The sequence below is a fragment of the Crocuta crocuta genome, unplaced genomic scaffold (assembly GCF_008692635.1).
Source record: "Crocuta crocuta isolate KB4526 unplaced genomic scaffold, BGI_CrCroc_1.0 scaffold45, whole genome shotgun sequence".
In the NCBI taxonomy this organism is placed as follows: Eukaryota; Metazoa; Chordata; class Mammalia; order Carnivora; family Hyaenidae; genus Crocuta; species Crocuta crocuta.
Window position 1 is genome coordinate 4,186,752 of NW_027530544.1, and position 15,559 is coordinate 4,202,310.

At 33.8% G+C, this 15,559-nt stretch overlaps 1 protein-coding gene and 1 long non-coding RNA gene across 3 annotated transcripts in view; one reads left to right on the forward strand and one right to left on the reverse strand.

Annotated features, from left to right (window-relative positions):
- LOC144234351 (uncharacterized) overlaps positions 1–15,379 on the forward strand; it is a 21,060-nt gene extending 5,681 nt beyond the window's left edge. Inside the window, exons 2-3 of the long non-coding RNA XR_013335928.1 lie at positions 4,819–4,880; positions 15,075–15,379. This is a non-coding gene — a long non-coding RNA (uncharacterized LOC144234351). The remainder of the gene's footprint in view (positions 1–4,818; positions 4,881–15,074) is intronic.
- Positions 1–15,559, reverse strand: part of LMLN (leishmanolysin like peptidase) — a 79,120-nt gene that overhangs the window by 47,836 nt on the left and 15,725 nt on the right. For both annotated transcript variants that reach the window (XM_077767641.1, XM_077767642.1), the window contains exons 4-8: positions 14,392–14,474; positions 13,466–13,580; positions 10,389–10,567; positions 6,782–6,887; positions 3,226–3,320 (exon numbers count right to left, since the gene is read on the reverse strand). In XM_077767641.1, the coding sequence (XP_077623767.1) occupies positions 3,226–3,320; positions 6,782–6,887; positions 10,389–10,567; positions 13,466–13,580; positions 14,392–14,474 (578 nt within the window). The remainder of the gene's footprint in view (positions 1–3,225; positions 3,321–6,781; positions 6,888–10,388; positions 10,568–13,465; positions 13,581–14,391; positions 14,475–15,559) is intronic.

Genomic DNA, 15,559 nt, shown 5'->3' on the forward strand with positions numbered 1-15,559 from the left:
CAGATTACTTTTATTATCAATCCTATGAATCTCACATTTTCATCAATAAAATAGAATATAAAGAGTCTATCTTTGTCCCACTATCATTTTATGAAAATTTTAAACATACAAAATGTTGACAGAATTGCAAACCCCATACCTAAATATCTAATAACCTTCACTTTGATTCTACAATTAATATTTTGTTATATTTGTGTATATGTATGGCATGTATATATGTATATGTATATATATACACACATATATATATATGCCATATATCTGTTCATCTACCCATGTCTTGAAGATGCTATTCTTAATTCCTTTTATCTTTTTCCATAGCAAAGTAATGTTTAAACATCCATAGTGATCAAAGCTGGCAAGAAAATAAACAGCTTTTACCTTATTAATAACTCCCAATATCCTCTTCATCTACATCTCAAGACAAATAGTTTCTTCAAATAAATAGGTTAGGGACAAATCCAACTCTTCATATGTCTATCAACTGAGTTTCCTATTATTCTATTATCTCCAATCATACTGTAAGATTTCCTGCTTTTGAGGAATATCCTGAATGCAAGAAAAGTACTGCAAATTATCAGCTTAACAATAGTTTTTAAAAAATATTTATTTATTTATTTATTGAGAGAGAGGGAGGGGGAAGGGGGAGGGTAGAAAGGAGGGAGAGAGAGAGAAAGAGAGAGGGAGGCAGAGAGAGGAAGAGAAGGAGGGAGGGCAAGCAGGACCATGAATGAGGAAGGGAGGGAGAGAGAGAATCCCAAGCAGGTCCCACACTCAGTGCAGAGCCCAACACGGGGTTCAATCTCACAACTGTGAGATGATGACCTCAGCTGAAATCAAGAGTAGGACACTTAACCCATTGAGCTATGCAGGCGCCTCTTAACAAAAGTTCTTTTTTTTCTAAATTTTTAATGTTTATTTTTGAGAGACAGAGATAGAGTATGAGCAGGGGAAGAGCTGAGGGAGAGAAGGAGACACAGAATCCAAAGCAGGCTCCAGGACCCAAGCTATCAGCACAGAGGCTGATGTGGGGCTCAAACCCATAGACCGTGAGATCATGACCTGAGCTGAAGTCAGACGCTTAACCAACCCAGGTGCCCCTTAACAAAAATTCTTATGCGTGGGTATCTCTTTCTTTCTTACCTCCATCACTAAGTACGTGACGCCTATCTCACCATTTATGTTTCCCATAAAGACCACAATTCTTAGGAAAGACCAGATTCCTCCTATACCACCAAATGAACACAAACTATTTAAGAAGGAAAATATCTATGTCCAATTAGAATTTGTTTCCTCACATGCACTCTAAAAAATATAATGAATAAAGTATTATCTGCTTCAATATTTAATTCTAGCTATTTTAATAGAGATCTCTGTAATTAAAGTAAAATATATATAAAGTAAACAAATTTTAAGTATAAGGATTAATTTTTTTGAGGGAGGGAGGGAGAGGGGGAGAGAGAGAGAGAGAGAGAGAGAGAGACAGACAGACACACAGACAGGCAGGCAGGCAAGGGAGAGGGAGGGGGAATCCCAAGCAGGCTCCACGCTATCAGCACAGAGCCCAATGCGGGGCTTAAGCTCACAGACCTCAAGATCATGTCCTAAGCTGAAACCAAGAGTCAGCCACTTAACCAACTGAGCCACCCAGGTGCTCCAGGATTAATTAATTTTTAATTCCATATCCAAATACCACTAATCTGATAAAGATATGGAACAATGTCAGCACCCATGGAAGGTTTTCTTGTGACTCTTCACAATCTATACTCAACTTGTAGGCCATTTAACAGCCTGGTCCTTCAAGTAAAACCACTCATCTGTCTTTTATCATTGTTCTTTTTTAAACTCTATACAAATGGACCGTCTTTGGCTCAACATTATATCTGTGATATTCTTATATGTTATTGCATGTAACAACAGTATATTCTTTTTTAGTGCGTTGTAGTTTTAGTGCCTTTTTTAGTGCCTTGTAGTTCAATTATATGAATATAATATATCATAATTTATTTATTCATTCTATTATAGATGGATATTTCGGTTGTTTCCTTTCTTTGGCTATTAATAACAAAACTGCCATGAACATTCTTTTTTTTTTTTTTAATAGTTTATTGTCAAATTAGTTTCCACATAACACCCAGTGCTCATCCCCACAAGTGTCCTCCTCCATGCCCATCCCCCCTCCCCCCCCACATCCATCAGTCCTCAGTTTTTGTCAGCATTACAGAGTCTCTCATGGTTTGCCTCTTTCCCTTTCCCCCACCATTTCCCCCCTTCTTCTCTCCCTTGTTCCTCAGTTAAGTTCTTCCTAATCCTCCTATACATGCAAACATATGATATTTGTCCTTCTCTGCCTGACTTATTTCGCTCAGCATAACACCCTCAAGGTCCATCCATGTTGCTACACATGCCATGAACATTCTTATGCTTATCTTTTTGTGGACATATGCTCTTAATTTAGAGATTTATATTTTACATAAATATATGCAAATGGTTACAGCTCTGCGATTGATACACCATAAAAAATTCTTAATACATATTTTTAATGTTTCTTAGTATTATTCATTTTAGGCCCTAACCCTCTAGATCACTGCTAATACGTTGTACTAAATACACTATCAGTTCAAATGTAAATATTGCCACGATAGGTGATAATTATTAAGAAACCAAAATACAGAGATGCCTGGATAGCTCAATCGGTTAAACTTCCGACTTTGGCTCAGTTCATGATCTTACAGTTTGTGAGCTCGAGTCCCAAGTCGAGCTCTGTGCTGACAGCTTAGAACCTGGAGCCTGCTTCAGATTCTGTGCCTCCCTGTCTCTCTCTCTTTCTCTGCCCTTCCCCACTTACACTGTCTCTCTCTCTCTCAAAAATAAATAAACACAAACAAACAAACAAACCAAAATATAACCAACCCATATTCTCCCATGGCCTGACTGTACTGTACAGCAATACAAGTTACAATGTAGTGGAAAAGAGCTCTGCTGGCAAGAAGATTCCTGGCTCTTTGGGCAAGCACTTAAGTTTTCTGCATCTTAACTGCTTCATTTCTAAAATGAAAGGGTAAAGCTAAATAGCCTCTTTTATCCTGTTTCAATAGCTATGGCTTTTTTAGGTTAGCATGAAGCCACTATTATTTACAGCAACTATCATGCCATGAGTTTTAGACTCTAGTCTTAGCACCCTCCTAAAAGAAAAGAACAAGAACAAAAAATAATAACAAATACCTATAATTAAAAGGTGGGAGACCATCTGCAAATCTTGAAGTTAGAGGATTTCCATCTTTATCATGGTAGAATGCAAATAGGCCAGCAGAGAAACCCTATAAAAAAAAAGTTCAAAATGTCTCACTGAAAAATATCTGATTATATACATCATAACATGGTGCTATCAAAAGAGAACACTCATATAACCTCATAAAAGCACCCTGCCAATACTTCTACTACTAAAATTTGTCACATATTGGAACTGGACAAAAATTAAGTATTCTGTCTTATGAATTTTAAATTTCAATTACTTGAAATAATTTTAGGAAAGAAATCCAAAGTAATAGTGACAACATTCCTTGGTACCGGCATAAATAAGAAATTTGTTTAAGAATGTATTTATCATGGTTGATTGTCTTCACATGAACTTATTACATAAACTCTACAATTGCATCTAGGATATCTTACCACCGAGAACAACTGACAATACAGTTTAGAGTAGGGGGTAGGCAATCAAGTGTGCTCCCTACGAGCTCTCAAAAAATTCAGACTTTGATCCGAAAGTACACACCTAATATATGTCTGTACTTAAAAAGACTGGAAATGTATGTGCATATGTGTGTGTGTACACTTAAGAAAAAATAATATATATCATATATCATATGATATTTTGAAACATATATCAAAATGTTAGCTGTGGTTCTTCTGATGGTAGCGTAATGTGTAAAAGCACTCCTATTTGCCTAATTGCTTTACAATATGAATTTATTACGTTTATAGTCACAATTTAAATACTACTTTTTTTCAGAACCACTAATTAAACATTTCTTGTATGTTCAAGGCACTTAAAGAGTTTATAATGCTGTTAATAAATGATGCTAAAGCATTATGCCTTGGGATTAAAAACAAATACATTTTATATATACATGTCAAGACTGGAAATTTCCTTCAATTATTTTATTCTTTACATATATAAATAAGTAAAACAATTCAACTTAAAGCATTACAACATTCAAGAAGGTATTTCTATCAATCATTCTAAATTACTGGATTAAATACTTTTTCTAAGTCTTCAATTTTAATGAGATAATGGATACTTCACATAAAGGTATTAAAATTCCTATTCTCTCTCCTTTCCCTTCCAAAAGAGATAAGAAAATGGGCAAAAAAAAAATTGCCATTTGATATCTATTTCATTAGTGAGGTTTCCTTTCTTGCTGTTTTTCCTAATCTGGTACCTAAAACAAAACACTTTTGTGATTATTTCTGTATGTTTTATACATTGAGAATATGCTATAGCTCATATCTAAATAACTAACAATCACGAACGATCACTTAATTAATCAATTTCTTTAGCAGAAAATTCTGTGGCCTTTGTGTCATTCAAAGTTTGCCAAAATGATTAATGGAATCCAGATTATTCTTTTATTCCTGAATATCTTCTTCTTTTTTAATCTCTGAAGATGCAAAGGACACTTAATTGAGTCAGTTAAGAAAATCAAAATAGCTTTCAATATACAATTCACTGAAGTTATACAAAGCTTAAAATAGTATAATTTGCCTCATCCTTTATAATATTCTAAATACACGTGTTTTTTTTCCCCACTCTATCAGCTTGAAAGTTCTTCTAAGCATTCACATTTCAGAAGGCTTATTAGGTATTCAAAGCGCCACAGGTAAGTAAGTGTAATTGATAGTTATGAGCATATGTAATTTTATGGGGAATCTGTGTTAAACATTTAATTTTTACCATCCTCCAGGATGGTTTTTGAGACTTAAGCTAATATTTAAAATTTCTTAGGCTTTATAGTTTTTAAAATAATTCAAATATACAAAAAATTTTAAAAATACGTAACAGAAACTTATGTATCCTCTTTAAGGCTATTTAAGGTGTTAATTTTACCATATTTTCTTCAAACTTTTAAGAAATAAGACACTGCAGAGTAAATATTACTGAAGCTCCATTACCTAATCCTTTCTCCTCCTTCTCTTCCCAGAGGTAACCACTATACCTTGAAGTCAAAATGCATAACTTTCTTTTTGTGTTTTTAACTTTTATTTGAGAGAAAGGGTGGAGGGAGAGAGGTGGAGGGGCAGAGAGAAAGGGAGAGAGAGAATCCCACTGTCAATGCAGAGCCCAACATAGGGCTCAATCCTACGAACCGTGAGATCATGACTAGAGCCGAAATCAAGAGTCAGACACTTAACTGAGCCACTCAGGAGCCACAATGCACATAACTTTCATGCATTCTATTATAGTCAATGGTATCTAGCTTTAATTTACACCCTTGACTGCTAAAGTAAGCCTGAACACCTTCTCATACATGTCTCAGCCAACTGTTGTTTTTTTTTTTCTTTTGTGAATTGCCTGTTCATAACCTAGTTTACCTCATGCCTGGGACCTCTGCATTCATGTTCATTTATATACCACACTTAAAACCTGCTGTTTCTCTCAACATCAAGTATCTATAGTTTTTAGATATTACTTAGAATGAGCCTTGTTTCACCTCAATTAAGAGGTTCACCTTACATTTTTTTTTAAATAAAAGAAAAACAGATGATTCATTTTAGAATCTTCTTTCTTGAAGGATATAAATGCTGTCTGGTTATACTGGTGTTTTACTGAGTTATTTAATGTATTTACTGATTTAAAGATTGAGGCTTTCATGTCAAGGTCATACGTGAAAGCCCACTAAATATCTAATACATAGGGGTGCCTGGGTGGCTCTGTTGATTAAGCATCTGCCTCTTGATTTTGGCTCAGATCATGATCTCATGGTTTGTGGGTTCAGGCCCCATGTTGAGCTCCATGTGGAGCCTGCTTGGGATTCTCTCTTTCTCTCTGTCCCCCTCTTCCTCTCACACACGTGCAGTGCACTCTTTCTCTCAAATAAATAAACCTTTAAAAAAGACTAATAGAATACTGCCACTAATTTTATTATACCTTACTATGTATAGCATGGTACTATAGCATTTCTGTTTTGTCTTAATCTCTAAGAAAAAAATCCAATGTACTATGTATTACTATTCTCTTCATTTTAACAGATGAAACTGAAGCTTATGAGGAATAATTTACATAAGATCCCAAATATTTTTAGTGGTAGAGCTAAGAAGACTCACACCTAAATTTGTGTGATCCATTGTCTCTCAATCACTGCATTTTACTGCCATTTATTTTCTAAGTACATAAATGGCATCAAGAGAACAGTTAAGCAGACCAAGAGGATCTTTGAAATCAGATCTCTATAACAAGAAAGATCTAGAATTAGCATATCAGTTACCACTTTACAGAAAAGTGAATTTTCTAAATTACCAAGTTTTTCCTTAAGAACAGTGATCATTTTCTCAAAAATCCTATTGTCCAGTGAATATACCTGTTTAATTATTTTAGGTAGTATAACTCAACCTAGTCACTATCTTAATCATTAAAAATTATCTATTGGCACAGGCCTAGTCATCTAGGTTTTACTGACATAAATCTAAGAACCCAAAATTTAATATATATGTCAAAGTAACAGCATAATAAACAGAAAATTAAAGCATGAAGAAAAGAACAGTAATTAACAGCAAAATTTACCAGGGCATGAATAATCTCATGTTTTACTGTGGACAGCATCCCAATAAACTCCTGAGGCTGGGTAGAGATCATATTTGGACACAGGTTAGCATATCCTGCTATTGGCCTGTTAAAATAGACATTGATTTTTTTATTATATTCTAGAAAAATAGGTATTATGATATTTACTAACTTAGACTTTTCTAAAAAACTGACCAAGTTCAGAAAAATCTTTGCTAAATATCAAATATCATTTTTTACCACAATATCTAACTTTCTATCTTATACTTTCAAGACATATACCTCTGTTTTCCTATGGTGTGGCTAATTAGCACCTGTCCTCATAAAAGTAAAGTCAATGTACACTTAACGTGTGAATTTGTATAATATGTCAATATATACAAAAAAATAAGAGTGGACTGAAAAACTTAAATTCTAACATGCTGTACTTGCAAAATCCTTATTTGACTTCAGCATTTCACTATATTTATAGGCACAGGGGATGAGCAGGTAAGTGGAGAGGGAAGCTACATATACAATAGGACAATAAGCAAATCATTCAGGTTGCTCTACCTTCTTATGCCTATCTTGCTATTCCCTTTCTCTGCCTGAACACTACCTTCATTCACATTCAGATATTTTATCTTCACATCATCATCTTTGATATTCTACACTTTCTAGAACCTATATAGTTCTATCACTTTCTGAGACTACAATCTGAGATTCCAAGACCTGACCAGTACCCAATACAATTCAGTTAGTTACACCACATACCTACCTGTCTTTCAAAAGCTGTGGCAAACAGACAATAGTAAGGAACCCTGAAGTCCCTTTTCCCACCAATACCTCAACCTTTTACCACAGAAATACCAAAAACTCACCAAAATGTAATCACCTTGTACAAAGTAACATTTGCCTTGTTTAAGTAAAAAAACATATGGTATACTTTGTTTACTTGGAAACAACAGACTTACACTCAGAAAAAGTATGAATATAATTCACTTACCAAAACATTGCCACAGTGACCTCTAAAATATAAAACGGATGTCACTGCCAGGCTTAAAACTCATCCGGGACTTCCTACAGTATTTAGAATAAAACATCCCTATCTGCCTCTCCAATTTTCCTTTAGTTCTCATCTTCAAAATTAGTGTCCACTGAAGTGACTTCTAACAGCAACAGGCACACATGGATTTTTCCTAACATATGTCCTCCTCAAGCCCTTTATCTGGCTGAAGCCTATCAATGTTCAGGTTACCTAAAGTTTCACTCTTTCAAAGAGGCCATCTTTGCCCTATTAATCTAAATTGTGGTTCCCCCTTTGTTCTCTTTTATGCTATAGTGCCCTTTTTTTTCCTATAAACCATTTATCCCATTTTGAAATCACATTTATTTGTAAGTATATTTAATATCAGTCTGCCTCTGTAATTCCTGTGTTCCACAAGGCAGGTACCTATGTCTATTTTGTTCACTTAGTCTGCAAAGACCATATTAGGCATTCAAATATTCTTTGAATGAATTAATATGGCAGTTTTGAAGGGATGTTTCTCTTTCATCAAAAAGATTAAGAAAGAACAACTGCAGATACTGCTCTTTCTTCCAAAATCAACATTCTACTCAGAAGAAATCAATTATTTTCCCAAATATGAGAAGACAAAGATGAGTAGCTTTATATTCACCGATACAAAGAACATTTACTGTTTTAGTTACTCATTTATATCAAATGTGAACCAAAAGCTAAAGTAATTTAAACAAACATAACAGCAGTGCAAAGAAACTGAAATGTGAAACTAGGTTATGGGATTCTCATCTGTGTGAAGACTCCTGTGCTGGATTCTCTCACCAAAAGACAACTAGGTACTGTAGGTGTTTTCAACATTGTCAGATGCTGAAAGATGAATCACTCTAGACCCATCTCAATCTGGGATTGTATATTCCTGCCCCCATTTTCCCAAGGAAGTTATTCTCTTCCTAATACATAAGGTTCACTTTAATGTGTCTTTTAAGAAAAGTAGTAAAAGCTCATTGTAAAAAGTTATATATCCAAACAACATAGAAATGTATAAAGAAAAACATGAAAATTCTGGTTTACAACCTACTCCCCTGAAATTCCACTATTAAAGGTAACTGCTACTAACAATTTGCCCATGACTGAGGGGTTTCCCAGGATTTTCAGTGCTAAAACAGGGAAGTCTTGACCAAATTGGGATGGTTGGTAATTCTAATTATTTCTGACTTTTTCCTTAGCACATTCAAGTATGTGCTACATGTTTATATATATATATACACATGTATATATATAAACATGAAACAAATATGTAACATATGTACACTATTTTACAATGTTCTTTGAAACTCAACAGTATTTTGAAAATGAGATTATGTGTGTGTGTACACAATCCATATAGTTTAATTCAAATTAAGATAACCACGATTTTGCAGCACCACTATTATGAAGGCTTATTTCACAAAGACATCTAGGTTAAGAAAGTATCTCATTTTATGAAGTAACTTAGTTTGTCATTCACTGAGCACTTCAAAATACCATATTTCCTGAGACATACTGAGACACCATTAATTATAAAATATCATAAATTTAATTTTACTTTCTCAGGAAAAAAGAAACACTATTAAATACATTTATTTTTATAAACAATGTTATGTATATATATACCCGTATATATATATATACACAAATATTTGCAATATATATATGCAAAAACATATAGCACTTTACTCAATCATTTGACTACGCTTTCCCAACACTTAGAAGCTAATAACATTTTAGTAGATTTCAGATCATCAGTTACATAGCATCATGGTAATAGACTGTTCTTCTAACCTATGATGCTGATTTTTAACCTCTTTACCACCTTCAGGACTGACAGTATAATTTTAAAGCATAAACCACGGTTTCCTTTGTATTGCCTACCTGGTTCAACTAATAATTTCATTTTTTTTCCTTAAATGAATACACATCAGTAGAAGCCAAACAGTTCTTTAAAGTCAGCTAGACTTGACAGATAGATGAACTTTCAAGACCTCAGCAATGGTCCTTATGTACATATGACATGGTCACATTAACTCTCCTAAATTTGAGAATGTTATAATCTATTCTCAAATGTGACAATTTCTACTGCCTTTGATTTGTCTGGAATGTGACAGCCAATCTTCTACATATATAATAACATTTCATTTCAAGCCAGCTTAACTGGGAGAATTTTTAAAATATTTTGTAAATAAATAAGAGACCTCTAAATTTTTTACGTGATAATTTATCTAAGTGAAGGACATGACACATAAAATGACAATTAGATAAACAGTTATTTTAGCACAGAAGTGCTAAAATTAAATTTCAAATTATTTCCTTAGAGGGTTATTTACTTCCCAAGAAAATTCTCTGGACAATACTTTTTCTTTAGGGTTGGTACTGACATTACTATATGAATAACAGTTCTATCACCTGACATTTTCTCCCCACCTCCCTATCCAAGCACTGTACAGTTTTTTACTATTGGAGGCAATCTGGAAAATGCAAACTTCTTGTGCTCTTAACACTTATAATACACTCTGTTTTAAAAGTTCCCATAATTAGATCTTGGAAAATAAGTCTCAGGGGAAAGTTTACCTGTCCATTTTTGCTTCCTGCTGACAATAAGCTGCATAAGAGATGATGTTTTCACGGCTGCACCTCTCGGTGGCCAGAGCACCAACATACAGAACAAAGTCTGCATCCCGGACGCCCTCTTGGTCTTGCACACCCACTGATAAACAGGACCACTTACCCCCACGGCAGACCCTGCATCTCTGTACCCATGGTGAGCAAAAGAAAATCAGACCAGAGACAAAGTTAGCTGTAGGGACTTTTAATATATAGTAAATCCAGACTCTACATTTGTATGATTTAACTTTTATTTATTATCCCTCAACTTTTGCCAAACTCCATTCCTCTCTCAAAAATAAAAATCCATTCCTCCCTCTACTCAGTTCCTATCTCTAATTTTGAATTTACTTCACTAAAATTTCTACTTTATGTAAAATTATTATAATATACATATAATAAACATAATCTAATCTATAATCTTAATTAAAACAATTGTTATTTATAAAGAGCAGCCAACCAGGACACAAAAAAAGGCAGAAAAAGTTTTAAACTTTGAAACTAAGTGACAATTACAATGGACCTCCTTGTACTTTTTTTGGCAACTTCCTGTAAATCCACAGTTATTTCAAAATTAACTAATAAAAACATTTTATCTATGGAAATACATTTTCTATTATAAAGTAATTCATGTATTTAGTTAAAACCTCATATAATACAAACATAAAAAGTTAGTCATCTTTACCTTTTAAAGATGAGTTTAAAGGTAAAGTCACCTCAACATTACCCTTACTTCTAGTTTTCTAATCAATTCTTTACCCTTATAATATCTGCTTTTTAGAGAACTTCTCTCAAAGTTCTAAACAATTATAATCTCCAAATTTATGAATTAAAAAATCAGTAAATTGTGATTCTTTTAGATATAAGTGATACTTATAAAGAGAAGAAAAAAGAAATCCCCATTTAATTACATTGTCTACTCTTGTTTCTCTAATACATGTATTTATAATTTTAAGTTTAGTTACTTTAACTTATTAAAGTTGATGTTACATAAAGTTGTTTTTAGGGGTGCCTGGATGGCTCAGTTGGTTAAGCATCTGACTTCAGCTCGGGTCATCAGTTTGAGCCCCGTATTGGGCTCTCTGCTGTTAAGACAGAACCTGCTTCAGATCCTGTCTCCCTCTCTCTGCTCCTTTCCCCCTTACTGTCAGGGAAATAAATAAACAAACAAACTTAAAAAAATTCTTTAAATACAAAAAGTTGTAATTTTTAAGCATCCTTTTCCAGGATCACTCGTGTATTTAAAAAAAAAAAAAATTGGGCTCTCCTCCCACACCCCAAAGACAAGTAACAGAATTTGGAAAAGCTAAGAGAATTAAAAACAAAAATGCTTTAGAAAAAAAGCAAAGAAATGTGTCTTAAAATGTCTACAAAATGTCTCTAAATTTCTTGGGAAAAAAGTTGAATATGTAATTAAGAAGCAGTTTTAATTTTCAAACATGTCCCTAAAACATTTTATACTCTCAAGAAAATGAGAAAAGAAATGAAAGCTGAATAAGTTAGTTGTATTAGTGCCAATATATAGGGGTCCAAAAGCCATATTGAGCTTCAAATAACTTAATGCGAAAATTACAAAGTAAACTTCATCTAAACATATGCTTAATTTTGGTTACTAGGTAAATGTTCAGTAATATATTCATTTTCTGGAAGTAGCTAGAGAACACAGTTCAATGGAGAAAAACAGCTATGGAAATAATCATATTTTCATACTAACTTAAAAAAAATTTTTTTTCAACGTTTGTTTTTGAGAGATGGAGAGACGGCCGTGAGTGGGGAAGGGGCATAGAGAGAGGGAGACACAGAATCCGAAGCAGGCTACCAGGCTTGAGCTGTCAGCAGAGAGCCTGAAAAGAGGCTCAAATTCACAAACCATGACATCATGACTTGAGCCAAAGTTGGATGCTTAACTGACTGAGCCACCCAGGTACTCTAATAATCATATTTTCAAATGTATATGTATAGTAAATTGGTTTTCTGGTATACACATTTAAAATTTTTATCTTTATCCTGATAGGTAATATATGTTTAATATGAAAAATCAGAACATTACAAATATACATAATTCACCAAAGAAAAGCCCCAAACAATCCAACTCATAAAGAAAACCGTTAATATTTTAGTATGTCTCCAGATACTTTAGTATGTGTATATCTTTAGATTATTTCATAGTTTTTATTATATATGTACATACACTTTGTATTTAATGTTTTTATTTCATTTTTACTGAGTTACATTGACTATAATTCTTAAATAAAATAGGCTAACTACACATACTGATTTACAACATTTATTTTCCATTTAAGAGTGTAAATATCTTTCCTAGTCTGTAGAGATCTACTTCATTCTTTAACAGCTGCACACTATTCCATTATAGGATTAAACCATAATTTAATATCAATATAGGCATATTTATAATTTTGCAAAGAATATCTTTGAATATACATTGCACAGTTAATAAGTATTTTTATGGAATACATTTCTAAATTGGGTTGAAGCATACTATACATATTTTTTATTTTAAGAGATATTGTCAAATTGCCCTGCAAAATTACTAAGGTATATACCTCCTAGAAGACATTCTGGAAGACAGGACACCTGGGTGGCTCAGTCAGTTAAGCATCCAACTCTTAGTTTCAACTCAGGTCATAATCTCATGGTTCATGGGTTTGAACCCCCCATGGGGCTCTGCACTGACAGTGTGAAGCTTGCTTGAGATTCTTTCTCTCTCCTCTCTCTGCCCCTCCCCTGCTCCCATTCTGTCTCTCAAAATAAATCAACTTAAAAATATATATATTTTGGAAGACAAAGCTGAAATGATTCAGCAGTCCCAGAGATAAGATAAATTAAAAAAAGAAAAAAAAGTAAAGAAGATATTATCAAATTCATGAAAGAATAAAATCAGCTAACTAAGATTACTTTTGGTAATGAAGAATAAAGCTTTCAAACTTAAGTCTATAACAACTTCTTGGGGACACAGATTCAAAACCTCCATTTCTCAGTTCACTCTAAAAAGTAAAAACATTGCTAAGAGTAGGTTTAATTACCTGCAGGTGTTCCTCAGGCACTATAACTGGGCCACATTTTGTATGCTCTGCAAATTCCCCAGTACAGTATCTATGGGGATCATTTTCCTTCTGGTGTTGGTTCGTTGCACGTTGTCTTCAGTTCATTTGTACATCAAAATTTAATAACAAAAAAAAAAAGGAAAAGAAAAACAAAAAGATAGTTCACATCAGTAAAAAATTGTAAAAAACCTAGTAGCTGCTATATTAGTTTATTAATAATGATTACTATTTTAGTTAGAAAAGTGGACTAAGAAAGAATTTTGGGCCTGGGTTTTCAGACCCCCAAATATTTAATAAGCCAATACTGTAGACACATGAGGGAGGAAGGAGATATGGCAAACAGGGAACAACTACACTGTAGGATAAGATCCAGTAGATCACTTCATAATAGAAAATCAGTAAAGGAGGAGTGCCTGGCTGGCTTAGTTGGTGAAGCATGCAACTCGACCACAAGGTTTTGAGTTCAAGCCCCATGTTGTGAGATTTCTTATAAATAAAATCTTGGGGCCCCTAGGTGACTCAGTTGGTTATGTGTTTGACTCTGGATTTCAGCTTATGTCATGATCTTACAGTTCGTGGGTTTGAGCCCTACATCAGGCTCCATGGTAACAGCACAGAGCCTGCTTGGGATTCTCTCCCTCTGTCTGGCCTTCCCTTGCTCGTTCTCTCTCTCAAAATAAATAAAAGAAAAATGAGGGAAAGAATGATTACCTAACAGGTGCTTTATGATTCCCTTTAAATACCTCACAGTTTGGTCTCTAAGGACAAACATAATAAAATATGACTAGTTTTTATTTTATAAAATAAAAACTCTAGTATGAGTTTCATAATTGCCATACTGGTAGAATGGGGAGGCCAGAGTACTACACAACTGAAGAAAATGACCTGTATTTAATGCGACATACCTGCTAAGTAAGATAGTGCCCGCGGGTCTACGAACCTGAAAAGTCTTCTCTAAATAAGAAATAGCTTGTGGAAAAAGTTTGTTCTAAATAAAAGTTGGGGAAAAAAAAAGTCAGAATTATAGTTAAAGGATAAATTATATTCAAAATAAGTAAGCATAGGATATTAATGACTGAGGGGAAAAAATGGGAAAACCTCACAATTCTGGAATATAGACAGTCAAATGTTGTGTACCAAAGGGCAGGGGAGAGAATGAGTCTAGGAGCAAAGGAATTTCCTTATTTTCTAGTTGAGTTTGGAGAAAGAACACTAAGTGAAAAATTCCTTCCCTATCTCTACTTAAATAGAATATTAGGAAATATAAATCTCAATTATTAATCTAAATTACTTCAAATCTGAGACTGATCAGGTGATTCTAACAGTAGGGAATTTGTTAGGAAAATCTTCTGTTTAGAAGATCAGTTTTAATCTCACCAATTTCTGTGGCGCATAAGGGATTGGCTTAATGTGTATGTGTGACTGTGTAACAGTTAAAAAAACTGTTAAGGTTAGCGCCTCTAGAAACAACTTTGACATATCATATAATCAGATAAGTCCATCTTTAGGAGAATGAGTATTTACACCAAGAAAATGGTGTTCTCAATATATTTTTTAAAAAAACCTTTTTTTTTCAATCTATGTTCAGCATGTTCTCCTCCCAAAACATAAGAGAACAAGTAAGAAAACAAGAAGACTGATTTATTATCAAATAAAAAATGAGAAGATTAATTCAGCATCAAATAAGGACAAAGTTTTGATGAGAGGCGCCTGGGTGGCTCAGTCGGTTAAGTACCTGATTTCAGCTCAGGTCATGATCTCACAGTTTGTGACTTTGAGCCCTGCGTTGAGCACTGCACTGACAACTAGGAGTCCGGAATCTGCTTCAGTTTCTGTGTCTCCCTGTCTCTCTCTCACCCCCTCCCCTGCTCATGCATTGTCTTTCTCTTTCAAAAATAAAACAAGAAAAAAATAAAAAAGTAAAAAGCTTTGATGAGTGCGTCACAAAGATGCCTTTGAAGAAAATGATGAATACGTTCATTAACAACACTTTATATTCATTAATTCACAAAACAGAAACATATATTTTTTGAAGTACAATTTACATACAATAAAATGCACCCATTTTAAGTA